Here is a 26783-nt window from a genome sequence, read left to right on the forward strand (position 1 = left end):
ATGGGATTCATCCCAGGATACAGAAAGACCTGGCTGATGTTATTGCGGGACTCTCTCCATTATATTTAGATGGTCTTGGGAGTCTGGTGAGGTCCCAGTGGACTGGAAGCTGGCAAATGTTGTCCCAGTTTTCAAGAAGGGTAAGAAGGAAGACCCTGGTAATTACAGGCCTGTCAGTCTCACTTCAGTGCCTGATAAAATTATGGAGAAGTTTTTTCTGGGAGTTATTGAAAAACACTTGAGAGACAATGCAGTCATTGGTCATAGCCAACATGGGTTCACAAGGAGAAAGTCCTGCTTAACCAACTTAATTTCCTTTTATGACAAGGTCACCCATCTAGTTGACCAAGGGAAGTCAGTAGATGTGGTGGTTTTGGATTTTAGCAAAGCTTTTGGTACTGTCTCTCACAGTACCCTTCTGGACAAAATGTCCAGCGCACAGCTAGACAAGTCCATAATACGTTAGGTGAACAATTGGCTGATGGGTCAGGCTCAAAGGGTTATAGTAAATGGAGTTACATCAGGCTGCTGGCCAGTCACCGGTGGGGTTCCGCAGGTCTCAATTTTAGGGCCAGTGCTCTTTAATGCTTTTATAAATGTTCTAGATGCAGGAATCAAACATACATTAAATAAGTTTGCTGATGAATCTAAACTAGGAGAAGATGTGGACCCTCTGAAGGGTAGAGAGGCCTTACAGAGAGATCTGGATAGACTAGAGAGTTGGGCAATCATCAAGCATATGAAATTTAACAAGAGCAAGTGTTGGATTCTCCACCTGGGATGGGGCAATCCTGGTTATACTTACAAACTGGGGGATGAGAGGCTGGAGAGCAGCCCTGTGGAAAGAGATCTGGGGATTTAGGTTGATGGAAAGTTGAATATGAGTCAACAGTGTGCCCTGGCAGCCGAAAGGGCTAACTGTGTCCTTGGGTGCATCAAGCACAGCATAGCCAGCCACTGGAGAGATTGTCCCACTCTACACTGCACTGGTACAGCCCCACCTCGAGCAGTTTTGGGTGCCTCAGTATAAGAAGGACATCAAACTATTAGAGTGTGTTCAGGGGAGGGCGACCAAGATGGTGAAAGGCCTCGAGAGCAAGACTGATGAGGATTGGCTGAGGTCACTTGGCTTATTCAGCTTGGAGAAGAGAAGGCTGAGGGGTGACCTTGTTGCAGCTGACAGCTTCCTCAAGAGGGGCAGTGGAAGGGGAGGTGTTGGTCTCCTCTCTCTGATGACCAGTGGTAGGTCACAAGGAAATGGAATGAAGCTGCATCAGGGGAAGTTCAAGGTCATTTGGAAAAGGTACTTCGCTGAGCAGGTGGTTGTTTTCTGGAACAGGGTCCCCTGGGAGCAGCAAACCTGACAGAATTCAAGGAGCATCTGGGCAATGCTCGTAATCATATGGTTTAGTTTTAGGGAGTTGGACTTGATGATCCTTATGTGGGTCCCTTCCAACTTGAGATATTCTATGATTCTATGGTTCTATTTTGAATATACAAAATTTGATGTTAAACTTTCTGGTTTTATATTTATAAAATCTGTTTCATGATCTAGAAATATTTCATATACTGATATGCTTGTAGCCTGCCTCCATTCCCTTTTTTAAAAAAAATTTAAGTTTTGGAAATAAAAGAATAATAATATTGTGTTTTTCCCTATGATATACTGACAGAATGGAGCTTAAACCATCCCTTTATTCATGCAAATCGCGTTCAGGAACAGATTATATCTCCCTTTTACATACTGGCTGGCATATGCATATAAAAAGTGAACAGATGAGGCACAATCCGTTTTATTGCATCTTTCATCTCAACAAGCTTATTTGTATTAGTCATAGGAATAAATTATACGTTCAAACTGTAGTCTTTTTTTTAATGAAAAAAACTGATATTTTGTCCTTTTAATTCTGATAGGAAATAGTTTTGGTTGTATTTTTTGGTGCCGAATACGTGGTCCGATTGTGGTCTGCAGGCTGCAGGAGTAAGTATGTTGGCTTCCAGGGAAGAATACGCTTTGCCAGAAAGCCAATATCAATTATCGGTAAGATATAAACTTTTTTTTTTCCTTAACTTTGCTATTATCATCCATTTTAAAGTAAAGATGTCAACTACTGCAAAGCCCATATTGCAATTCTGAGCTATGTCTGTCACTTAAGCATTTATCTGCTTTGTGAACCTACGCAATTATTTCTTATTTTGGATTGCTAGAACTGAACACTTAAAAATATGGCTGAGACACACAGGCAGACATCAGCTTAAGAAAGGCAAAATTGTCAAGTGAAGAAATCTTCACTAAATCTACTTGTGTTATTGGAGAAAATTGACAAGATTTTGAACACAATAATTCTTCCTTAGGTCTGCTGTGGAAACCAAACACAAAGGTGGGTTATAAACTGAAAAAAACATGGAAATGTCCAAAGTGTATCTCAGGGAAAAATCCCTTGGGTAGTACTACAGTGAAACAGTTTTAGATGGTTTGAGGGACTATTGTGGGTAGCACCTCTATAGTAGGAGAGAGTTTAGGGGGAGAGGTGACTAATAGAACCTGCGGAACAGTGAGGGATTCATGAAAAGTGATGTTTGGACAAAATTGCAGTAGACTATAAAATCAGTGTTTCTGTTTTAAGCCTGTAATTTTATATAGAGTCCAGTAGAGCTGTGAATTTTGTGTTACTCAAACACCAACTCATTGAGTTTTAAATAGAGCAAAGTGGGAGAGGTGAAAAGGAGAGAGAATGAGTTGATGTTTCCTTAACAATCTGTGACTTTATGAAACTTGGTGCAAAAACTCAGGAAACAACATATTCTATTATACATCTGGATGTGGGTAGTGAATAATGTGACAAGATACTGTACTCAATTTTAGGTTATTGAGAAAGAAGTGTTTCATTATATACAAAAAATTCTTTAGCTGCTTCTACAACTGATCTAGTTTCATGACCTAACCATGAAGCCTATAGGTAAATTTTTTTCTCCTAATCATGTTCTTGACTTCTCTTTCAATTAAGAAATTCTTCTTAGGTACATATGTTAGAGTACACAAGTGCAGGAGAAAATGTGTCAGTCCCATTAAACTGTGATTTCAACTTGATAGTGGATCTGTATACCGGTATTGTGCATCTACCACAGTAAACATTAATGTTTGTGTAGCACTTGGAGAAGGTACCATGCTTTTTGTTAAGAAAAGCTAAGAATGACTACAGCTGGTTGTGCATTCAAAGGTATCAATACTGATTTTAAATTTAAAATTCCCCTATGAATACAATACATTTAAAGTAAAGATTTTTTTTTTACATATGAAGTGTAGATGGAATATGTCTAAATTTGGGAAATACATTTGCTTTGAATTATAGAATCATACTGACATCCTATCATTTTCAAATCAACAAGAATAAAATATAAACATGAGAAAAAGAAATTAAAGGATTAGAACAGAATGTAAAAAATAAGGTATTCATTTTAAGTTTTATTTTATAATTAGGAAATATCATTGAAATGTCTTTGATGTCAGAGAGATTTCTTTTATGAGTTTTTGTCCACACTAAAATTTGGATTAATTCATAGAAAGTTCAACTTGGGTAGCAATTTTGAACTTCTTTAATCTCTCCCATTCTCTTTCCTTTTTTTCCCTTCTCTAATTATAAATAAAATTGTGGTGCTTATTACCAGAAAGAGATTCAGTAGTCAAGCCTAATTATTACTTTCTTTTATAAACTTGTTTAATATTATTGCATTCCATGCTGCATGAAATAGCAAGTTAACATGCAACTTTGTAACTGTGGAAGAAAAATATTAAGATAGGACACACTATTTCTTGAATGTTCTTTTAAAATGTTATCTAAATGGAAAACGATGCAACTTCTCTACCTTGTAAATAAAAATTTTGTATTTCTTAGGTAGATTTTCTAAAGTTAGCCTAATTTTTCTCCTCTTTGCAGACAGATTATAGGTGTTTTCATGTAAGTGAAAAAAGACAATTCTATAATTAAAGGACCTGTCAGGAGACATAGATGGAATTCATTCCCAGCATACCAAGAATCCCTAGAAAAATCACTTTGTCTCTCCATGCTACTTCATTCTCTAGTTCACAGAATGAGCATGTTTAAAGAGTGTGCGGTGCTCACATACTATGGCAGCAGCGGTAATAGTGATAACTGTCCTAAATACTGATTTAACATGCCAAGTGTCTGCTTCAGTTTGAGTCTTGTGGAGACATTTCATGCAAAATGTTTAAGCTGTTCCGGAAAAAGGCAATTCTGGTGATTTCTTACAGAGGAGCTCTAGCACTTCCACACTTTGAAGAAACCTGAAACTTAATGAGAAAATAGCTTTTTGATTTTCACTAGAAATCAGCTCCAAGCTGACTGACTAACAAGCCTCTGAAAAATTGGTAGCTTGTTTATGCTTAAAACTCCCTGCTAGAGAATGCTCTTATATTCTTCAAAGATTCGATCTGCAGTGAGCCTGCACAATTTAAATTTCAGGTTTCTCAGAGCAGCAGTGCTGGGGCTGGAAGTGGAAAATCTGTTGATTTTGTTTTTATAGTGCTCTTCCTGAAACTGCCCAGGGCACATGGAAAGAGAAAATACCAGGCTCGAATGCCGAGGTGAAGTGGCAGGGTAGGAGGAATGGACTGGGACATACAGGCTCAGTGAAATGACAGGAGGATGGATGCTGATGTAAGGATTTGGGAGAAGTACATATAAAGAGACTGACAAGCAGGATGTTGAAGAAAAATAGTAGGGGCTGAAAATACATGGGATTGAAAGGTGGCAGTGTAAGGGCAGAAGGATATGCTGAAGACCTCAACTGTAAAATAGGACTTGTTTGAACCAGTAAACTGGGATTAGTATGAGAACCCTAAAGATTGGAAGCTGGCATGAAAACTAGGCACAGACAAGAAGCAGAGATAGAAGAACAGATTTGTGTGAAAAAAAAAAGAAATATCTCTACCGTGTAGAACACACTTTCAGAAAAGTGTAAAGTACAAATGAAAAGTCTGTGTTACTGTCACTACCTGATTCAAACTAATCTACTAAGTGTCATTCTTTTCCTTCTTCAGTGCTGGTCATCAGATGGATATGTATATGTCTGATAATTTAGTAAGGAAAGTGGGTGCATCATTTGCTTAAGGGCAAAGATCTGTATTATGATGCAATGGGAAGAAAACCCTCCCTAAATTCTGAGTGTTTACAAATGTATGTTCACACATGTACATGATAAAGGAACAGCATAAAAAATTTGGAAGGTTGGGTACTCTGAGTACCTGAGTTAGATTATCGCAAAATGGAAGCTCATTCTGTAGCCTTAACTTATCCCTCCCTATATTTATTTTCATTTTCATAAATGTACAATTATTGTAGTACAGTCTTTAAACTGATTGAATGCTATCCCTTGGGGAGGAATCCTGGTTTTACAGTAAAAATCAGACTGATACTGGAAATTAATCCAAGTCAGAGAGTGAAGGATACTATTGGCTGTAGAACTGCTGCAATATTTGTTGCAGCAAATACACGGTTGTGAATGAGGCAGGAGAATGTTTAAAGGAGGGGAAAAAAAGTTACCCTTGTTGAAGGCAACTGTTGTTGCCTCTTGCATTGGCATCACACGGAAACTCTGTGGCAGTCATTTAAATCAGTTTTCACAAGTGTGCCTCGTTTTCTGGATGTCCAAATGACAACTTTGAAGTTAAGTTAAGTTAAAGAGGTTTTGAGCTCTCACAGCTGCAAGTGAAGTCAGCAGGCACTGTTTTTTTTTAAGTGCTGTATAACGTTAAGTGCTCTGAAGAATAAAGTACTGCCTGTTTAAAACTGGCAAGGAAAATTTACCAAAACTTTTCCTCATTCTGTCTACATTTGCTACCCATTTACAATACTATCCTTCATTTTCTGGTTACAATTTGAAAATGAAGCATTCAGATGCTCTAAAGAGGATTACCACAGAAATGCCCATGAGGAAATTAGAAAAATGTCTTCTTAGAGTAATGTTAGAGTAGGGTTCAATAAGTAGAAGCAATAGACCTGCTCACTGAACTAGGATAAGAGAAAATAAGAAATACTGGCACTGTGAAAACAATCCATCATTTGTGTTGTATAATGCTGGAATTGTATAAATTGTGTAGTGGAAAAAAAATGTAACTCTGGAAACAATTATTTTTTCATACCAATGAAGACTGTATCACAAAGTAAACCAACAACTCTGATTCTTTTTAGGCAACCTTTGTTCTGATGGTTCCCTAAACTTTGAAAGTTTGGCTTTGCAGCTTGGATACCGTTTTTAAACTAAGTGTATGTATGTGTATGATACTTGACTTTATGCATTTCATTATTGATCAAGGCAAACCCTTACTTACCCTTTTAAGTCAAGAGCCTTGAGCCAAAATGTGGATTCATTTCTAGGGTGTAGAAATGAAAGGCCTTTGTTTTTGTGGCAAGCTGCCTGATTGTCAGGATCTTTAAAATTTCCATTATTAAATTCATCATGGAAGAAACTGTAGTCATTGTTTTTTGATGTGAAACTATTACATTAACTTACTGGCCACCAAATTTCAGCTAACTTCATTTCTTTTTTCAAAGTGCTTTCCTCAGTCTGCATTTGTTATGTGTTTCAGTGCTGATACATTTAATACATTCTTTCTTTTTTTTTTTTTTTTAACAGATCTAATTGTGGTAGTAGCCTCAATTATTGTTCTGAGTATAGGATCTAATGGACAGGTGTTCGCCACCTCTGCAATAAGGTATGTTCTTCTAGTGACTGTAGCTCTTCATAACTGCAGAGCTGTATTAAATGTATATCTAATTTCCCCATTTCCGAATTAGATGTATATGTAATTTTCCTAATATAGGAAAAGTTATTATATTGAAACACTGTACAGTGGAAAACTGTGTTATTGTGCTTGGTCACTGGTTGGGATACAAGAGTGCAGAAACAAGGCATATGAAGAATGGTGGGAATGCTGAAGCCAAGAGGAAAAAACTGAAGAGACATTATGTCCTATATAAAACATCAAACAGCTGTCTTTCTGAGACAAGAGAGTATTACAGAACATCGGTTTATTTAAGAAGTAATCCAGACAGCACTTAACTCGATACTTTTTGAGTACAAGTAATTACTTTGTTTAAAGAGTAATTATGCTTTGGTGGATTTATTTGGCACAGGCAACTCATACCATACATGAACCAGAAACATTTGATGTCTACAGTGTTTGTTCAGCTTGCATCAAGTACTGCAAGCTTGTTTTGGGAAGTAAAGTGGGTAAACAGAAAGGAATGATAAGCAGAGTAGGTGTACTTCCCACTCCTAACTTAACTTGCAAGATGTGCTGCATGTTCTGTTAAAAGCCTCTGATTTCCAAAGAAGTCTAATCACTGGGAAGTGAGAACGTACAGTTCTGTCTAAACTGTCTAGCTGTGTAGATAAACACAGGAGGAAACTACATGTATAAAGTATTTTTAAGGTAACTTACCATAGAACATTAATCCTTACATGGTGATAAAGACTCACACAGGCAGCATGAATGTGATTTATCAGCTCATATGGAAGAGGAGAGTGAATGTGAAAATTCCGAAGATTTTGTTTAATTTAAGTAGAAGTGTAGGAGGGACTTTAATGAAAAGGCTCACTGTGTGTTTATATGTGAACCCAGGTGGCTTTGGGCTCAGTGCAGCCTTTCCTGCTGTTAAATTATACAGTCACTGTCCTACAGCTCAGAATGCTTTCTGCTAGAGAAACTTAACCCATGTCTCTGCAGTGTTGTTATTGCCCCATTGAAAAACCATCTGGGTCAGGCCAGTCTTAGTCCCATCAGGTTTCCTCAGAACTGTGATGTGAGTGGCTGTTTTTTAATTAAGAAGGAATGAATCGCATATCCTTGCCTTTGCTTTTGTTGCTTTTAAGGTATACTGTTATGGTCCTCTTTGGACCTCCCTTAAATCCCAGCAATCCCAGAAAGCATGGGTGCACGCATGCGCTAGGTTGTTTTCTTGTAGAATGAAGTTGCAAGCTCCAGACCCATCAGGTATGACAGATTGACATTTTCATCCCTGCAGCATCCAGTGAGACTGAAACCTAGTGGCACTACAGAGTTCACAGCAGAGTCCTACAGCCTTCTGTCCTTACTGTTTTAAATTCACCAAATTGATAAAAATGATCTTCTTTCCAACCAATTTCTTTTCTCTTTTCAGAGGAAATGGGCTATGCATGTTGAGAGGCTGTGTATCTGGGGTTTCTTGTTCCCTATCTTGTTTTTTGAATCTTTGTTTGTAAAACTGCCAGCCTCTAACATGCATGTCAGCACTTGGCAGTAACATAGCCATAACTGTCTCAGATACAACAGGGACGGGAAAATCAAGAACTGCCATTGGGTCAAGGCATCAAGAGGTGTGTCTAATAATTGTCCAGAGGAGATACATGTAACACTCTCCCCTATTGGCGTAAGCAACCAATGAACTATTACATTACGTAAGTCTGTTGGTGCTCATGTATTTGGTAGTTTTTCAGTTCTTCTTGGTCTCGTGTTTTTATTTACAGGTTTTGGGTGGATATTTTAAAGTTTCCAGCTAATTAAAATTATTATTCCAATGGCATATCAAAGAAATAACAAAACGTGGTGTTTATATACCCAGTCACTGATATGTTATTTAATAGTGAGGATTATAGTGTGCTTTCCAAAAAAAATTACAAGCATTTTGATTGTTTGATTGTCAGCTGTGAAAGCTCAGAATACCTGCTTTCTGAAAAAAGGAAAAGTTGGGTCTTTCAGAAGACAGCGTGCCTTCCCAGTGACTGAGGGTGGCACCATGCTGAGTTTCCCGCCTGTTGGTTTAACCCAGAAAAATGCAGCCATAGTGGAATTGAAATAAGAGCTAAAAATGCTTATAGTGAAAAATTTTCAGATAGATGAATTCAACATTCATCCTTTCCTGCTTTTCACTGTTTTGTTTCATCTGTAAGATAGTAAGATGAGTGTAGGCAAACAAAGCTCATTGTCAAAAGGGTGACTATAATGAAATATTTCCAGTGAATAAAATTCTACTGAAGAACCATATGGATAATTATTTTTCTTTAGTTGAAAATATTTGGAGTTTATGATTCAATTATTGTCCTAAAATCACATACGACTGTATATATTTCCAATTAGATGATTTCTATAACTTACACAAAAAGGTCTTCAGTAATACCATGTTTGATTCACATTCTTCTTTTGGCAAATAGAGAAAAAAGTTTGCTCATATTTATGGTAGCAAAGCTTGAAGCACTGGTTTTGCTTGGAAAGGAAGCATTTGAGAATCATCATCAGGCAAAATATGCAAGTTTCTTCTGAGTTTGAAAGCATATATTTTAGACTTTTTTTGTTTTTCTTTTAATTAATTGTTGTCCTAGTTAACATTTCTGAATATATTTGAATATAATGAAATGTGATCTAAACATACTGTCTACTGAGATACCTCAAGTCTAAGATGCAACCCTAGCCAGGGATAATGCTATCACAGTTCTCTAATATGGCGCTATGTTAGTGAACATCATCAACTGTGTATAGATAGAGCAGTATTGTTCTCAATCATTAGTTCTATTTATTGTCCTATTTTTCTTACAGGGGGATCCGGTTTCTCCAGATACTTCGCATGCTTCATGTAGATCGACAGGGTGGCACCTGGCGACTATTAGGATCAGTTGTTTTCATACATCGTCAGGTATTAGATCTTTAAAGATCTCCAGCATTTAGTTTACTTTAGTATATTCTTTTCAAGGAGTTCAAATTGTAGTCTAGTTTAAAAGAACAGTTACTGCTGCAAGAGGAAAAATGCTTTAAAAGTCCATCATGTGTTTCTACTTTTAAAATGGGAACACTATTCTTTACTTCAGGTCAGTGGCTACAGGGTATCAGCATCAGTATTTTTATTTAAATTAACTGTTGTACTCTTTGATGTTACCCTTCAATATAATTTATTAAATGCAGTTATGTGGGCTGCCTTTCATGTTGCAAATACTGTCCACTGTCTTCACAGAAGGTGTGTTCCTAGCTTGGTTGTTCTGTGGAAAAAGAAACACTAGTGGAAAAGCCTTGATAGAACAAGTCAATTATTTAAATAATTCTATTTTCTCTGCCTGAATAAGGAGTTTTCTAATCCATTCTATAAATAAAAATACTAGCTATGTTATGATAATATGCAAGAAAAGTTACTTTTTCAAGGGTATAGTCACAGAGGTAAACTTGGCTGTAAATAGTTCTATGTCCATTAAAGCTTTGAAACAGTTATTGTGTATAAAAGTTCATTAAGCAGGAAAAGCTTAAATGTTTTAGTTCAGACTTCTAAAAGTTCTAGCTGAAGGCTTCTTTTTGGGGCCTCATGGAATCTTTTGATGAAAAGCTGACTTAGTTTTATGAACATAATAATAAACTTTTATCATTAGCCTTTAAATCTTGCATATCATACCATACTGTGGAGGGCTAATACTGTGCTATGAATCTTTCCATCAGATTTGTAAGGGTGATTCTTTAACCTACTCCTTATGAGTGTAGATTTGTTCTCCAGATACTGTCAAATAGATTTCCACACAGACATTGTTTCACTTGCTATTTAGAAAACTGTTGTTCTGGGGCAGAGAATGGGAGGTACTGAATCCAAAAGATGAATTTAATATTAAAAGTTACTTTTCTTCCCTTAATTTTTTCCCCCAGTACTGTAGGGAATTTTATGTCACGATGGCTGTGCAGCATTGATGCACACCAAAATGCTCTAGTATAAAGCCTACTTTTATCCTGTACAACAGGATGACTTTTAATGCTCCAAGTCTGTGTGGTCTTCATTTATTATGGTCACATTGCCTGGATATCTAGCTAGGGCAGAGCTGGTATCCAAATACACTTACTCAACATTTGCTAACCTTACTGACAGGTGTTTGAGAGAATTTTTTCCTGTTGGTGTTCAGAGTTTTAGTCAAGAATCTGGAAATACTATTTCCAAAATATAACGCATAAGTCTTAAATGTCGCAAACATAAATAAGTTCAATGATTTAAAAGGGAAAAAAAATACCCTCGGAGAAGTGAATTTATGAATAAACGCACCTGAAGTTCTGCTAATCCAAAGAAGTGATTATGATGATATATAAAACTCTACAGATCTGTAGTACTTGTCAAAGCAGATCACCCACTAACACATTAATAAAAAAGAAATCAAACATACAGTTCTGTATTGACATTGGACAAGTGTAGCTGAAACTCTAGCATGGTACCAAACGGAAGGGAAAATGGAACCTTTATTCCTGTCCAGTCTCTTAAAGAAATTTTTGTTTAAAAAGAAAAACAAACAACACAAACAAGAACACCTCAGCTGCTTTTTCTTTACAGGCAGGGTACAAGGTCTTCATTTATTTGCTGAGTTTTGTACTCTTTCAGAAAAAATGGGACCCTAAACACTTAAACAATGTGAAAAAATAAATTCACGTCTTTGTGACCTGTGAAAATAACAAGCACTTGGACCTCTGCGGGCCCAGAAGAGCTTACTAAAGTTGTCACCAATGATTTCCATGTGTTTTGGAATTTTACATATAGCTGTGTTAGCTCACTCAGGCATGGTTTGGCTAGGAGGCTCTTCTATTTTCAGCAGGTTGAGCTTATACAAGCATTTCTCGCCAAAAACAACATAACATGAATCAATATCACATGTGGTGATGGAAAGACATGGAAAAATCATGCAGCTTACTGAAAAACTGAGTTAGCCAATCCAGCTCCAGCTTGTAAGCATTGCAATTAGTTTTACTTACTCCTCACCTTGCTTTGTGAGGTCTTCCACTGCCTTGAGCGGAGAGTTACTGAAGAGTTGTGGATTTGGGGTTTTCTTATATTTTTCTGAAGTGTTGAATTTTATATTGTGTAGTCCTTATTGTAACTGAAAATATAGATCTAAGTTAAAAAAATATGTTGACTCAAGTCTGTCAATATTTAAATTTACCTTTGTGCATATTTGGTTTTTTTTTTCTTGCTGTTTCCTTTGCATACATGCGTCTGAAAGACATTGCTGAAAACAGTAATTTGTATTAGGCAGCACTCTTTATTCTTAAGCTCTCATCTATTAAAAAATCATATTGATGTGGAGTTTTAAGGCTTGATTTCTGCAAAATGCTCTTTGCTTTGAGATCGTGTTTCAATTCATACTATTTGGCATTGGTAGACACCAATCTATCCATAGTTTCTTGAAGCACATATTATTTTAAAATCTTCTGCGCTCCTTCTTAAATGCAGTATGTATTGGATTGCTGCCATTGTTCTTAATAATTAAATATAGCCATGTAGTATTTTCTCTCTATATATATATATGTAACATGGAGTGACATTTACAATAAGTCTAAGGCAATTACATTTGCATCTGGGCTTTACTTAACAAGAGTTCATTCTTTAGATGAATAGGACTGGAGCTAAGAGGTGCCAATGGTGAAATAACCCGAATAGTTCTGTTGATATTTCAGCCACTTCGAAAGGGTCTCATAAGACTCTGCATAGCACTTCTCAAAAGCATTATTTTTTTGCCCACTTCTCAAAAAGCCAGCACTTAACACAGAGGTATTCCAATTCTCATCCACTCTCTAATTCTGTCCTCTGAGAAAAAATTAAAAGAAAGCAGTGATGGCCATTCCTCAATAACATGTAAAATCGATTAATATCTGAGATGTAAGCAACATGCCAAATGTAACTAAAAGAGTTCTGTTGCTGTGGAAGGAAGTTACAAATCTACTAGAGATGAAAGCAGAGTGTTTTCTTTGTAAGCAGGGAACAAGAATTAACCTCCATTTCTGTTGTAGTTTTCCATGAATCACTGAACACAGTCTCAGGTGTCAAACAGTTTCGCCTTGCACTGAAAAAATATTGTATAGGCAAAGCAAAAAGTTGTGAAAAATTGAGAAATGCAAATAGTCAACTATATATGTAAATACAAGGAGATTTTCAGAGCAATGAAGTCATATCTACAAGTACACAGTGTACCATTATCATTAGAGAAAAAGATGAGAAAAGAATGGTGACCAGCATAGAAACCTGAACTACTGAAAACCCAAGTTTTATTTCCTCTTTCAGCTGCCTTGTTTAGCAAACAGGCCTGCAAAAATTTAAGGCTTAGATTAGAAGACTTGCCCATGGGCAAAACTGAATACTATCCCAGTTCATTATTTAGGTCATTATTAAATGATTAGAGAAAAAACACCCACTTTTCTTTGTGCCAGCATTGCTTAAAAACTTGCTGAACCTAGATTTTAATTAGTGCTATAGCAGAAGGAAGAGTATGTATAGTTTCTGCTTCTGAATGCAGTTACTAGCTACCAGGGCTACATTTTCCCAGAAAGCTCTTATAAGGAAATTAAAAGAAAGAAATTTTTAAAAATCTGAAGGAAGTTTGATGATAAAACCTGAACCTTCCCTTGCAAACGGTTTAAGAAACGTGGGCAGGGTGTTACGGAAAATCTGTGAAAACCTGACCTACTTTATAAGTAGAGGCAATCCTTCTTAGACAGGTTTTAATTTTAAATTTATCTTACGGGAATATTTTAATTCCCATATTGGTTTGGATCCAAGGAGAGAAAAATAACTCTGTCAAGAATTTAAGGAAGATACCAATCAAGATGTAGTACTGCAATGTTTCATAATAAAGATGGCTAAATATGTACAAAGAAAATAAAGGAATAATACCTGTTAACTATTGAAGCATTGTAAACTTCAAGTAACGAAAATAAGCTATTTTCCCTCATAACTAGGTATTGGATTTTCCTGAGGGGTAGGTGAATATCTCATTTGATTATGATGTGCTGGTTTTTATAAGATTTACACATTTTTGCATCTGTGCCATGACACATTTTGGCTTGTTTAAATGTGCAAACACATTTTTCCTGAAGACTGTAACAATCCTGTATCTAAGTCACATCAGTTCTGGGTCCAGTCCTGTTTAACTTATTCATCAGTGATCTGGAGGAAGGGACTGCGTGTACCCTCAGCAAGTTTGCTGATGACACAAAACTGGGGGGGGGGGGGGGGCGGGGTGGCTCATACACCAGAAGGCTGTGCTGCCATTCAGCGAGACTTGGACAGGCTGGAGAGTTGGGCAGAGAGGAACCTCATGAAGTTCAACAAAGGCAAGTGTAGGGTCCTGCACCTAGGGAGGAATAACCCCATGCACCAGTACAGGTTGGGGGTTGACCTGCTGGAAAGCAGCTCTGTGGAGAAAGACCTGGGAGTTCTGGTGGACAAGTTCACCATGAGCCAACAATGTGCCCTTGTGGCCAAGAAGGCCAACAGTTTCCTGAGGTGCATTAGGAAGAGTATGGCCAGCAGATCAAGGGAGGTTATCCTCCCCCTCTACATAGCCCTAGTGAGGCCACACCTGGAGTACTGTGTGGAATTCTGGGCCCCCCAGTTCAAGAAAGATAAGGAACTACTGGAGAGAGTCCAGCTAAGGGCTACAAAGATGACTAGAGACCTGGAGCATCTCTCTTATGAGGAGAGGCTGATGGAGCTGGGTCTGTTTAGCCTGGAGAAGAGAAGACTGAGGGGGGATCTTATCAACACTTAAAAATACCTTAAGGGCGGGAGTCAAGAGGAGGGGGCCAGACTCTTCTCAGTGGTGCCCAGTGACAGAACAAGGGGCAACAGGCACAAATTGAAACATGGGAAGATGCATCTCAATATGAGGAGAAACTTCTTTACTTTGAGGGTGAGCACTGGAACAGGCTGCCCAGGGAGGTTGCAGAGTCTCCTTCTCTGGAGATATTCAAGACCCACCTGGACACGACCCTGTGCAATGTGCTCTAAGTGAACCTGCTTTGGCAAGGGGTTGGACTAGATGAATTTCAGAGGTCCCTTCCAACCCTAACCATTCTGTGATTCTGATTCAACTTTCCTATCCAAAAATCTATAGAGAAACTAGTACCTTCACAAGCACTGTATCATGTCCTAACAAAAATTCCTCCTAATAAACTGGACTAACCTCTAACAGTCTTTGTTTTTCAGGACTGAAATAGAGGTTACACCTACCTAACATTTTATTTTATCTTAAGATTTTATTTTATCTTAACATGAAACTGTTAAGGCATCAATATTCAGTTTTAAGCAATCTAAATAACAGATACACAAGTTCATTGGTTAGATATGGTGGTTGTTAATATATCTTAACTGTTATTTTAGCACACTGTTCATAAAGTGCATTTCTAAAGCTGTTTTACTATTTTTGAAATGTATTAACATTTGGTATTTTGAGTGGACAGTTAAATGGAACAATTCCCATTCACAAGACATAAAACAGGAGAGATGCCGCACCCTACATTTAGCTGTCCAAATGATTTTGTATAAATGATGGCTTCTTGAATTCTTCTCACATGAAGAGAAAACAAGTCACCGAACTACCTGTTTTACTGGAAGCAAATTTCATATCTGAAATATAACTTACTAGTTTTTCTACTGTGATGCAAAAAACACCCAGATATTTACGTTTTACAATTATAGAATACATATAATGTAAACCTTATGTACTTGTTTGCTTTCTCTTTTAACAGGAACTCATAACCACGTTGTACATTGGATTCTTGGGATTAATTTTTTCGTCCTATTTTGTTTATCTTGCTGAGAAGGATGCAGTTGATGAGAATGGAAAGACAGGTTTCTCCAGCTATGCTGATGCCCTTTGGTGGGGTGTGGTAAGTCTTTACAAACAAAATGTGTACGGAAACTTAGTGCACAAGTTTTTCTATTGAAGTTGTGATCTTTTTAAAAAGTCTGGCATTTCTTTCTTTGCAGGCCATATTTCTGTAGGGAAGCTTGACAACCTTTTAAAAAGATTAAAACCTTTAAAAAGGTTTAAAAATAAACACATTTAAATTATTTTGGTATTAAAATTTATTGTGAAGTCATGATAGCAAGTCCTTAGCAAAGGACATTGATTGTTTACAGATACAAAAAGTCCACATTGAAATCCACATTTCAAAAAGAGTATAAATACCCTCCAAAACCTCCAATACCACTTCTTTTAAACTCCATTTAATTATCTGTAAAAGGTGCATAACTTTAAAAGTATATTCTATTTGTGGAAGTTGGGTTAATGACTCTATTTTTTTCTTTTTATCTTTTCATGTAAAGCTCAGTCTCTCAGTAATAATGCAGATCTTGATGCAGGTTACAGGTTCCTGGTTTGTTTTTTTTTTTTTAATACTTCCATGATTCGCTGTAAAGATAAATAGCTCCGTCTAAAGCAGCTGGCAAAGCTTCACAGATTCAACTCCTTTGGATATCAATCATCAGTCAGGATCAGTGCAAATCTTTGGTGAAATAAAGAAAAAAATATCATTAAGGGGGAGCTAGGATTTTGAGAGCATTGTGGTAATTATTGTGTGCATGCCCAGAATCAATTGCAAAAGGAATAGATAGCTATGAACAGAATAAGAGACCAGATTGTTGCTACACTCCCTTCATGTGGCTCTTCTCATCATGTTTCTCACTGTGACTCATGCTTTCCCTCCTTATTAGCTCTTGCACGAACCACCTCTTCTCTTGTGGTCCCTTTTCCCCACTAGAGAACCTCATATATTTTATGAGTTGTCTGTCTCATAACAAACCCGGGAGATCCATCACATCAGTGTTAGTGACAGAGAAAAATGAGAGGACTAGAACAGATGCAGAGCCACCAACTTCCAGAGAGAGAAGCATATATTTCAAGAGTGATTTGAAGTACAATAAACTGGATTTGTTCTTAGACGATAGACTTGATAAATGCCAATATATTTATTGGTCCATAAACCAATTGTTTATCTGCATCCAAATGAACTGATGAGTAAGTCTGGGAAGACAGACAAAAAGTTCCTAATAGATATATGCTGTGTAAGCCTCTACTTCAATGAAGCATACAGTAATATAGATTATATTCCATGTACCCTGAGTTACCACTTTTTAAGTAGTTCAGTATAAAAATCTGTTAAACATTAAATTCCTGTCATTAGGTTGTCAGGTATGCATTTCATTTGCAGACTATCACCTATGGCTGTGCAAAACAGTACAAACCAAAAAGATTCTAGTGAAAAAGAAAAATCCACTAAATGGCCAGATGGGCCTGATTATCTAATGTGCTGGGAAGGAACGAAACCATGAAGTAGCCCATACAACAATCACTTGTTAAAGTCCTCAATAGACATATGATAAAATTTTCAGAACATAAAACCTTGTGGTTATAGACATGAGATAACCTCTAGCTAGTGGAGGAAAGGAATAAATATCCCAGAAGCACAGATTGTGCTATATTGTAAAAGCAAAAGAAAATCAATTAGGGTGTAATTGACATTATGAAAGACACCCCATGTCTGCTTTAAGAAAACAAACAAGTACATAGGCTCACTTATTCTGCTATTATTTGAGCAGTCCAGCTCAAATACCAGTGTTCAAATGACTGAACACAGTGGAATGCAGCTACTGTTTCTGTTTTTACTAATGGTCTAGCTGAATAGTCTGTGAAGTACAACTAATTAGAAGTGGGGCTGCTTGTGGGAAGTTCAGCAGCATTAGGGGCTCTCATGAAAGTTTGCATTAGTTCAGCTAAATCTATGAGAAATATCTCACAGATTTTTCTAGCATAATGAAGTTCCAAAGAGGTTTGTGGCACCATGTGAATTAGAATGACACCAGTGCAAGAAATAGAAAGCATGTAGTTCATTAATAAGGATGTCTTAATTTAAGATGTAATAATTCAAAGATGGTGATTCATGTTTGCTCTGCACAATATCTTTGGTGTTTCATAAAGTAATTCCTGGGCCTACAACTGCAAAACGTGAGAAATGCCCAAATTCAGACCTGAATGAGAGGGAAGAAGAACTCCTTATGAAACTGAGGGGAGCAAGGTTCAGTGGAAAACAAGAAAGGATTTTCAGCAATCAGTTTGAGAACTAGCTATGGTTTTTAGCATCCAGCTCTGCCCATGTATATTAATGCATGGGTTATTCCTGCATGTAATAAAACTTCCATGTGAATCCAGTGTACCTTTTCTACCTTCCCTTCTTTTTTTTTTTTTTATTTTTTTTTTTTTTTAAGCTCTAGTTATCCAGAGCTTGCTTTATGAGTTGCATTGAATGTTTAGATATGGACTATGAAATATTTTTAAATGCTAGAAGCTACAGCCTTGATTTGAGTAAAAAGTGAAAAATTAAAGACAAAAAAAGTCAAGATGTGTTTATACAGGCATATTTTGTTATGATTTTGGACTTAAGGAGTTTAAAAGGAGTTCAGTTATGAAGACCAACAAATAAGTTTAAAGTGTGCATTACTTTACCTTGTTGAGATAGATGACTTGGAATCTGTATTTCAAAGTGTATATATATGCCTTGCAAAGTGTTCAGTGGGTTTTGTTGTTTTTGCAAAACTTGACTTGTTTTGTGTAATAGCAAGATAAAATCAGCTTTATCTCTCTATAGCTGTGTGAGGCACTTGAAGAACACTGTTTAAATTGTTTTTTAAGCTTTCCAGACATCTAAGCCTCCTCAGTATTAGTGAGTCACGGTGCAGGTGCAGTTCACAGCTGGGAACAGTGACAAAGGACAAAGTGAATCAGTTTCTTTTTCTTTTCAAATCTTCTGTAACTTAAAAATACAGACGTGGAGTTACTAGGGAGTGAAATTTGATTTCACTTTTGCCTTTCAAAACCAAACCACAGGAAAAAAGTCTTGGTAGCAAGTATTTGAAAGTCTTGTGTCTGACAAAAACCACAGCATGTATTATGGGTAATATTTTGCTTTGAGTGGGAAGTGCAAGCTTGCTGAACTTGATACAAATGGCCTGAAAGGTTTAAATAGGAAGAAAGGGGAAAATAAAGAATGAATGAGAGTTGGAATTAAACGCTAACTATGTTCACTCACTCCAGTTAAATGCCAGGTTGTTTCACCTAGATTTGGCAGGTGCACAGATTAAACTGCACAGATGTTTTCAAAGGCTTGTGGTATTTTATATGAAGCCACTTTCAGAAGTTACATCATGTCAGAATACATGCAAAAGCATTTCCAACAGCACTATCAGTCTGCCAGAATTGCAACCCATCTCACAGCAGTTTTTCTATCCTTTCTGCATATTTTTTCTTAAGAAGAAGGGCATGTAAGAGGCTTCTCTTCTGTTGCCCCTTCCATACTCTCTTGCTGTTGGTAATGCTTGTTGTTTTTGCTGCAACCTCGCCTATTCTGACCATTGAACTTGAGTTAAATAGTCGCTCCAGTAAATTGGTGTTAACTGGCACAGGTACTTGGGATCAATTGCTCAGAATTTGCAGTAGTAAATTTCCATGCCAGAGGTAGCAGTTTGAACCCCTTTATATATAATATGTTTTTTGAGGAGTGCAGTTCTGACTTTTCAAACTTCGGGACACCTGCCTATCTTAAAACATGTGAAAAGCTCTGTTGTCTTCTACTCAATTGGAGTTCTTCCTTTTTTGAAGTGTATATGTATGTTTTCAGAGCCTGCATTAGAACATGTGCATACCAGCTGGAATGTACCATAGTAAATCTGAGTTAAGAAGGAGGTGTCATTTTCCAAAGCCTAGTTATTAAACATTCTCTGAGCAGGTAACTAATAACTTTTGGATATACAAGCAGAAAAAGATTCTGATTAAGAAAGCCAGAGAATTACATTATTTATAATCCTTTCCACATACTTCAATGCACTAACTAGATTACCAAGAGGAACCTTCTTAAGGTAGCCAGGGAGAAACTTTCTGATACATGTTCAAGCACCTGCAGGAATCTGCCAGCCAAATGCCTGCTGTAGAGATGGAAAAATCATCTTTTCGGTGGTTACAGCTTTCATGCTGTCTTCCACAGTAACGCTAAGGCAGCTCAACATTACTGCAGTTTGTTTTTAAGTTCTGAGTGCTGGAGAACTCAAAAAAGAAAAAAAAAAACCCACAAAAAAACAAGAAGCCTTTCATAAGTAAAAGAGAGGAAAAGGAAGGAAAAATCCCAGCCTTTAAGGGGTCATCTGGGTACACTGAGGAGCTGAAGTGCCATTAAAGAAACACTGCTTTAACTTCCTCCACTCCCCACTAACACATACTGCATTTCAAAGTTGAATTTTAGGGGGTCTGGTTTAATTTTGAGGGCTGGCAAACTCATCTGTTTGTACTGCTGGTAGTACACAAGTGCCTGAGTCACTTCGTGGGCAAGCCACATCAAATCTGGACAAACACCTGGCAAGACAGAACTCCTGCTGAGAGCAGTTTGCAGTTCAAAATAGCAATATTCATTAGAGGATATAGATACTACAAAGTTTACTTCATCAAGTGAGAAATTCTTAATGAAAAAACACAAGCCTAATGTTTTTTGAACTTGGAAAACCTCAATTTGATAGTAGTTGGTAATTTTTTCCTTGCAAATCTTCCTTGCGGTTCTTTGTAGAACTGCTCTCCGAGGAGGAGAAAATATATTCTTCCCATGCCTTTATTGCTGATATGTTCTTCTGAGAAGCTTATTTTTGCATAATATCTAAGAACCTGTCAGTAACTTTTCCCATAAAAGGCAGTATTTCCACATCCTCTTTTGTAGTCAATGTAAATTGACATACTCTTTTAAGTCTGTTTTGGCTGTATTTCTGCTACCATTCAAGGCAAAGTGAAGGGACTGGGTGTAGGGCTGGTACTCCCAAACAGAAGAAGATTTTTTCTATTTAAATCTTTCCCCAGTGGTTGGTATTGGTGACAGAATTCTTTATTTCCTCACCAGAAGCTTTCCACTTCTCAGAGGGGGAAATTGTCTTTGTCATACTATTTCATGACAGTGTCAGGCTCTAAGTATGCTAAAAAGCCCTTAATGGCCCTGACCAGCCACACCTGGGACCACCCCAACACTCACGGCTCAGGGGCTCTATTTAGGCTCATCTGTGGGTACTTATTCCCTGCCCGAGCTGTGCTGGAGGAGAGCTGGTTTCCAGCTCAGCCATGGTCTGGTGATCTGGACCTCAACCTATGGTCTGACTTCCATACTTTATCTCAGACTTACCTCCTCACCTTGATATTGCCTTGTGATTTAGACTCTTTGTTGGACATGGCCACTGTCTGTGAGTCTGTCCTGCTGTGGGGCTGGGTGGTGAGGCCCCTGTCTGGGCAGCTGTGGATTCCCTTGGCTTGCCTTGGGATCACCTTCTGTTGGGGAGCAGCTGGCCCTTGTTACATTACAAACCCTTCTGATGGGCCAGCCTTCACCTGGACTCTGATGCCCCCACAACACCAACCCTTTACTGACCCCTGGGCTCCGGATGAATTCTCTTCCAGGCTGCTGGGGCTCATCAGGAACAGCCCAAAACCTCTGTCCCACTCAGGCCCTCCTTGCCTCTGTGGCTTTTCAGGGGTGGCCTGTCCCCTGCAAGCCCTGAGTTGCTGATGTAATGTCCCTTTCTGGTTTGCTGTCCCTATTCTGGCTTTGTGCCCTGTAAAACACTACTGATACCTCCACAGTGATACTGATCCCAGACCAGTGTGGGGACATACCTTGCTGAGAGAGGAGGGTGTTGTCAGGGTCCTGAAGGCAGTAATTGGCCTAATGAGCCTGACCAGTGTCACCTGTGGCCTCCACCCCCACCCAGGAGCTGTATTTAAGCTCAGCACTGTAGTACAGGAGAGCTAGTCTCTAGCTTAGCTGCAGCTATGCCTGGTTATGGGGTCCTTTGATCTTGACTTCAGCCCACAGGCTGGCTTCCTGGCTTAATCTTTGCTCTGTGTTATCACTGTGGACCTGCTTGCTGACCACTAGACATGATTCTAACACTGACATGTGGATGGACTTCCTGGCTTGATGTTGGCCCTGCCTCATTGCCTTATAATCTGGACTCTTGGTTGGACCTGGCCACTCTTTCTGCATTTGTCTTGTTTGGGTGCTGTGGGACTGTCCTGCTTGCTCTGTTATCACTGTTGACTCTGGGCTCCTCATCCCTTAGGGAGTACCTGGCCCTTGCTGCACCCTGATAGGCAATGAGCAGATCCAGGTATGGTAATATGATGTATCCCGTGGCTTAAACACAATTTTTTGTGGCAAAGAACTGTATTTGTGGGGGGAGGAATAAATGCTGAGTGTGAGGCTCAGCTGTATTTAGCTCTTGGTCTACTGGCATATTTACTTTGGGAGATAAAGTGTCTTGGAATGGTTGCGTGTTCCTTCGCCTGCTAAAGATTCAGCTGGGATGGTGTTAGTTATGTTCCTTTCTGTTCCTGCTAGCACAGTGCATAGCTTACTCTGCCACAGCTAGTGTCTCTGCCTGACTGCAGAGTTTGGCAGATGTCTGTGCATTGGTTGTGTGCAAGTCAGCGCTTTCAAGGCTTTCTTCTCAACCATGTGGAACTATGTTTTAAAAGCAAAAGCAGAAAAACTGTAAGCCTGTGTTTTCAAGCCTTCAGGGGCAATCCTTGCAGTTTTGGGAAGGTGGAAGCAGCCAGCTATATGCTGTGAGAATGATTGTCCTGGGTCCAGCCTACTGTTGCATCTGAAACAGTGGCCAGTTGTGAATGCCTGCTGAAGAATGTAAGAACAGGATAAATCTACAGCGATGTTCAGCGTACTTTTGTGGTTTCCTTATGTTCAAATCTGAACACTGTTGATCCATATGTATCTCCTGATACTTCTCTACTTTCTTTCTTTTTTTTCTGCTTTTGGGGGAAAAAAAGGTACTGCATTGCAGTGAATCAGATGTTTGTTTCTGGCCTAGGTAACGGTCACAACAATTGGTTATGGAGACAAAGTTCCCCAGACTTGGATTGGGAAGACAGTAGCTTCCTGTTTTTCGGTATTTGCTATATCTTTCTTTGCTCTGCCAGCGGTAAGTAGAACTTTGTTCACTTTTTTTAAGTGTCTGTCTGACTTGGGCTCACAATTAGGTAGCTTTAAATTGGTGCCTTTGATAGGAAATAATGGGGTTGGGTGTCACTTCAGAATGTGCGCGCATGCGTCCTCAAGTGTACGTCTGTGTGTGCCCACACACAAATGAATGAAACTGCTGTATCTTTACTGCAGTTATTTTAGAGAGATGTGGCCTAGGAAGGAAGTAAGAATAATTTTCACTACTCAAATCTGTTCTGTGAGGTAAAGAGAGAGAGGTGGGGTTTTTTATCAGCATGTCAATGCTGGAGGTGAAACTTCCCTCATTTTTGCTGTTTTGTGGTTATATAAGAACAATTTGGGGTCCTGTGAGGAGAGGAACACCGCTATAAAGCAAAGGTCTAGGAAACTGCATCTCCTTTCAGACGTGGTGCTATAAAGCATCTTTGGACTTTTTGTGGATCTTCAAATAACTGAATGGGGGGGAAATAAAGACAGCAACATCAAAATGATTAGAAAAGACAAAATATTTCTTCAGTAACTATCAGTTTTAACAGTAATGCTGGAATTATAAAGGGTTTCTTTGGCTTCTTTGCTCGATTTGACTGGAAAAATCGAACTGGGTTCTGGCTTTAGTTGTGGGCTTTTTTTTTTGTGGCAAGAAATTAAAAACAAGTGCAAAGAACAGCTGTAGATCAGTCACATGACACTGGCATTTGCTTCTCCCACCATTGTGCAGGGTTACCTTTGGAATGTGACCGCCTCCGTGAATGCCTCTGACTAATGGTACCTGTAGATCACAGCAATAAACATGCACTGTTTGTTGAAGTTACATGATGCCAATACCAACATGCCTGATTTCAGAATTATTTGTTGGAATAAATAGATTTCTGTCACTGTGGACATTTGAAAATTCAGAACTTTTTCTAGGAAAGTCTTTTATAAAGTGTCTGTTTTGTATGTTAAGTATTTGGTTTAGGTATGTGAAGCCATATTGGAGTCTGACTAGTAATTTTGCTTATATTTAGGGTATTCTAGGGTCTGGTTTTGCCCTGAAAGTACAGCAGAAGCAACGTCAGAAGCATTTCAACAGACAAATCCCAGCTGCTGCGTCCTTAATTCAGGTAAGGCCCCTAACAGTAGAATGCTTAGGAGAGTATTGGAGAGGGAGTGTGGCCTAGTAGTGAAAGTACTGAGAATCACTGTTACTAGGCTTTATTGTAAACCTATAACTTGTGTTTAACCACTTTGTCTTTTTGATCCTTTTCAGTCACTAGAGAGAATTAGATAATTGCCTGTCCCCCCTCTTATGAGTGAGCATAGGAGGCTTTACTAGCCTGATATTCATGGGCATAGTGACACTAACTGGATGCAATGAATCTATTTGGCAAAACAATAAAAAAAAAAATTGTTATAATCTTTAGTTCCTAACTTGCTTTTTATATTCCCTCAAGTCCTGTGCGTCTGCTGAATCCTGAGGCAATGAATGTGTATACATATACATGTATACACACACCTCAGTTTAGAAAAATGTCCCAGCATAACATTCTATATGATAATATAAAGAATGCAATAGCATGGTGTACAAATACTAAAGTGTGACACACTGCAGAAAAGGAAGCAGCCTTTTATGATGTTTGTGGGGATTCACTTTTATGGGAGTTGTTTTATTGGGGTTTTGTTTTGTGTGTGTGTTTTGTGATGTGGTGATTTTTTTTTTATTTTATTTTTTTTCTTCACTGAGGGTAGGATTAGAGCCCAGCTCCTAGGGAGAACACTACAAAGAATATACTTAACATTGCTGTGTGCTGAGTATATGTTTCCTAGTGCAAATTACACCCACCACAGTTATTTTCAGGGAAGAGTGTATTTTATTAGGCATGGTGGTGTGTGGTATAGCACAGTGATTGCAATCAGAACAGAACCCTTTGCAGCATGTTTACATTGACTGAAGATTTTGCAGTCAGTTTGTTTTACAGCAAAGTCTGACTTACCTGTCCTGCAGGACAACAGGGACTGCTTGTTCACAGAGATTATTGGTTTTGGGTTTTATTATAGACTCTATGGCGGTGCTATGCAGCAGAGAAATCTTGCAGTTCTACAGCAACATGGAAGATCTATGTTACATCACCGGTGCAAAATCTGAAAAAAACACCAGCGCCATCTAGCCCTAGTCTGAGAAAACAGGTAACAGAGTTGGCAGAGCTCTTGTCTGTTCTTACTTTTAATTTGATTGGGATAACTTGCCAAAATCCTTATGAAGTGTCCAAAGAATTTGGAGAGCTGAAAGCCATTTGTAATGGGACATTTGATTCTTTTCCTCATACCAAAGCATGATTAGTTTAATTTTCCTTAAAATATTTCTGAGGGACAGGAAAATTAAAATTTACCCTGGTGGTATGACAGGTGCTGATTCTCCATTTTTTTTTTTTTAAATCCCCTTTGAAGTCTTATCTACCTTCTCAAAGGGTAGTGTAAGTCAATGGTGACACTTTCCCATTTTGCATTCATTTTGTGTAACAGTTCATACAGGAAGAAAGGAGAAATCTAGTTTAACAATTTATGTTCACACTCAACATGTGGCTGACATTATCTATGCTTGTCTTGCTCAAATACTTCTCTCCATGGTACTGTTATCTGGGGCTGTGTGTAGAAATTTGGGCAAATTGCTGGGCTGTGGCTGCAGTGAAGTGGAATAGTGTTTGTCTACACAGGTGGGATTACCTAAACATAGGTATGTAGTTTCAGTGGCAAGCTTGCTTAGCCTTCAGCACCCATTGTGGAAAGGCCCAGGTCTGCAGCAGGACTAGCTCAGATACCCAGGATTTCTAAAGTGATGTTAGAGGCCTGGTTTTAGGCAGTGAAATCCCACTGATGCCTGTTGCCCAGCAGAGAATTTCAGTACGATTTCCCCACAGCATACGTAGAAAGCTGTATCAGTATGATGTGTGTGCATGTGTATGTTTTGGTGTTACAGCAGTGCCATCTACTCAGTGCTGAGCAGGGTGTAACTTTGCCATAAGACTAGCTGCTTCATACCTAGAGGCAGAAGAACCAGGAGGAAAGGGGTAAGGCTGGGTAGTAAGCAATCCATGGTGGGAGAACTGGAAAAAATAGATGTTTTTTTAGTACCCTTAGTATTTTCCCTCTGTTTTCTCCAGTGAGAGGGATTTCCCTAATATATCATTAAACCTGAACTTCCCAGTGAACTGCTAACCCTAATTCAAGAACATAGTAATGGTTCTTTCATCTCTTAGCAATGGGTCATCTTCTCTTGTCAAAGGAGAATAGTTTTTTTTTTTCCCCTCTACCTAGCCTTTTAGTTTGAGGACTTCAATGTATATTGATCATCTTGTGCATGTTGTAGCATTTTGTTCTCCAGAGAATTCCTAGTTTCTTTTCCTGATATGAAAGACCATAGTCTCTGCCTTTAGAAGCATTTTGATGCATGGTAGTGCATCCACTGTCTACAATAAATGCCCATTTCTACCATTTTTTGTGCCCTGTTTGATTAATTTTGAACATGATTTTGTTTAATGACTGCAGAGCTGAACAGAAGAATGAACTCCAAAAGACTGAATACAGATGGTAATAAAATAGAACTGGTTTACTTAGACCAAGTAGCATTGTCCCATTTGTGAATATATTGAGCCTACAGCTGTTTGTGTTGATATGTGCAAATACTTGTTCTCTCTGATGATGCTTATCTCTGCTATCTGCTTAGTGGTCACATCAGAGGCCAGAATAGTTTGCAGAATTGAGTGCAGTAGGCCTAGATCTCAGCTTCTTGTCACAAGGTTGCTGGAGCATCAGGCAAGTTAAAGTATGTCTCTTACCTCTATTTTGAGGTGTGTGAGTAGTAGAACTAGATGGGACTAGAGCCAAAGGGTAGGTAGTCATGAAGACTGGAAATGTTACTTTGTGAGAAGAAGTATTTCTATATTTAAGTGGTGGCAGAATCCAGGAGGTAGGC

The 26783-nt window shown here is 38.3% G+C and overlaps 1 protein-coding gene across 1 annotated transcript in view; it reads left to right on the forward strand.

Annotated features, from left to right (window-relative positions):
- LOC137663876 (potassium voltage-gated channel subfamily KQT member 1-like) overlaps positions 1-26783 on the forward strand; it is a 526688-nt gene that overhangs the window by 44973 nt on the left and 454932 nt on the right. The window contains exons 3-9 of the mRNA XM_068401506.1: positions 1915-2041; positions 6658-6736; positions 9596-9692; positions 15539-15679; positions 22701-22811; positions 23839-23934; positions 24869-24997. Coding sequence (XP_068257607.1) covers positions 1915-2041; positions 6658-6736; positions 9596-9692; positions 15539-15679; positions 22701-22811; positions 23839-23934; positions 24869-24997 — 780 coding nt within the window. The remainder of the gene's footprint in view (positions 1-1914; positions 2042-6657; positions 6737-9595; positions 9693-15538; positions 15680-22700; positions 22812-23838; positions 23935-24868; positions 24998-26783) is intronic.

This window comes from Nyctibius grandis, chromosome 5 (assembly GCF_013368605.1).
Source record: "Nyctibius grandis isolate bNycGra1 chromosome 5, bNycGra1.pri, whole genome shotgun sequence".
Classification (NCBI taxonomy): Eukaryota; Metazoa; Chordata; class Aves; order Nyctibiiformes; family Nyctibiidae; genus Nyctibius; species Nyctibius grandis.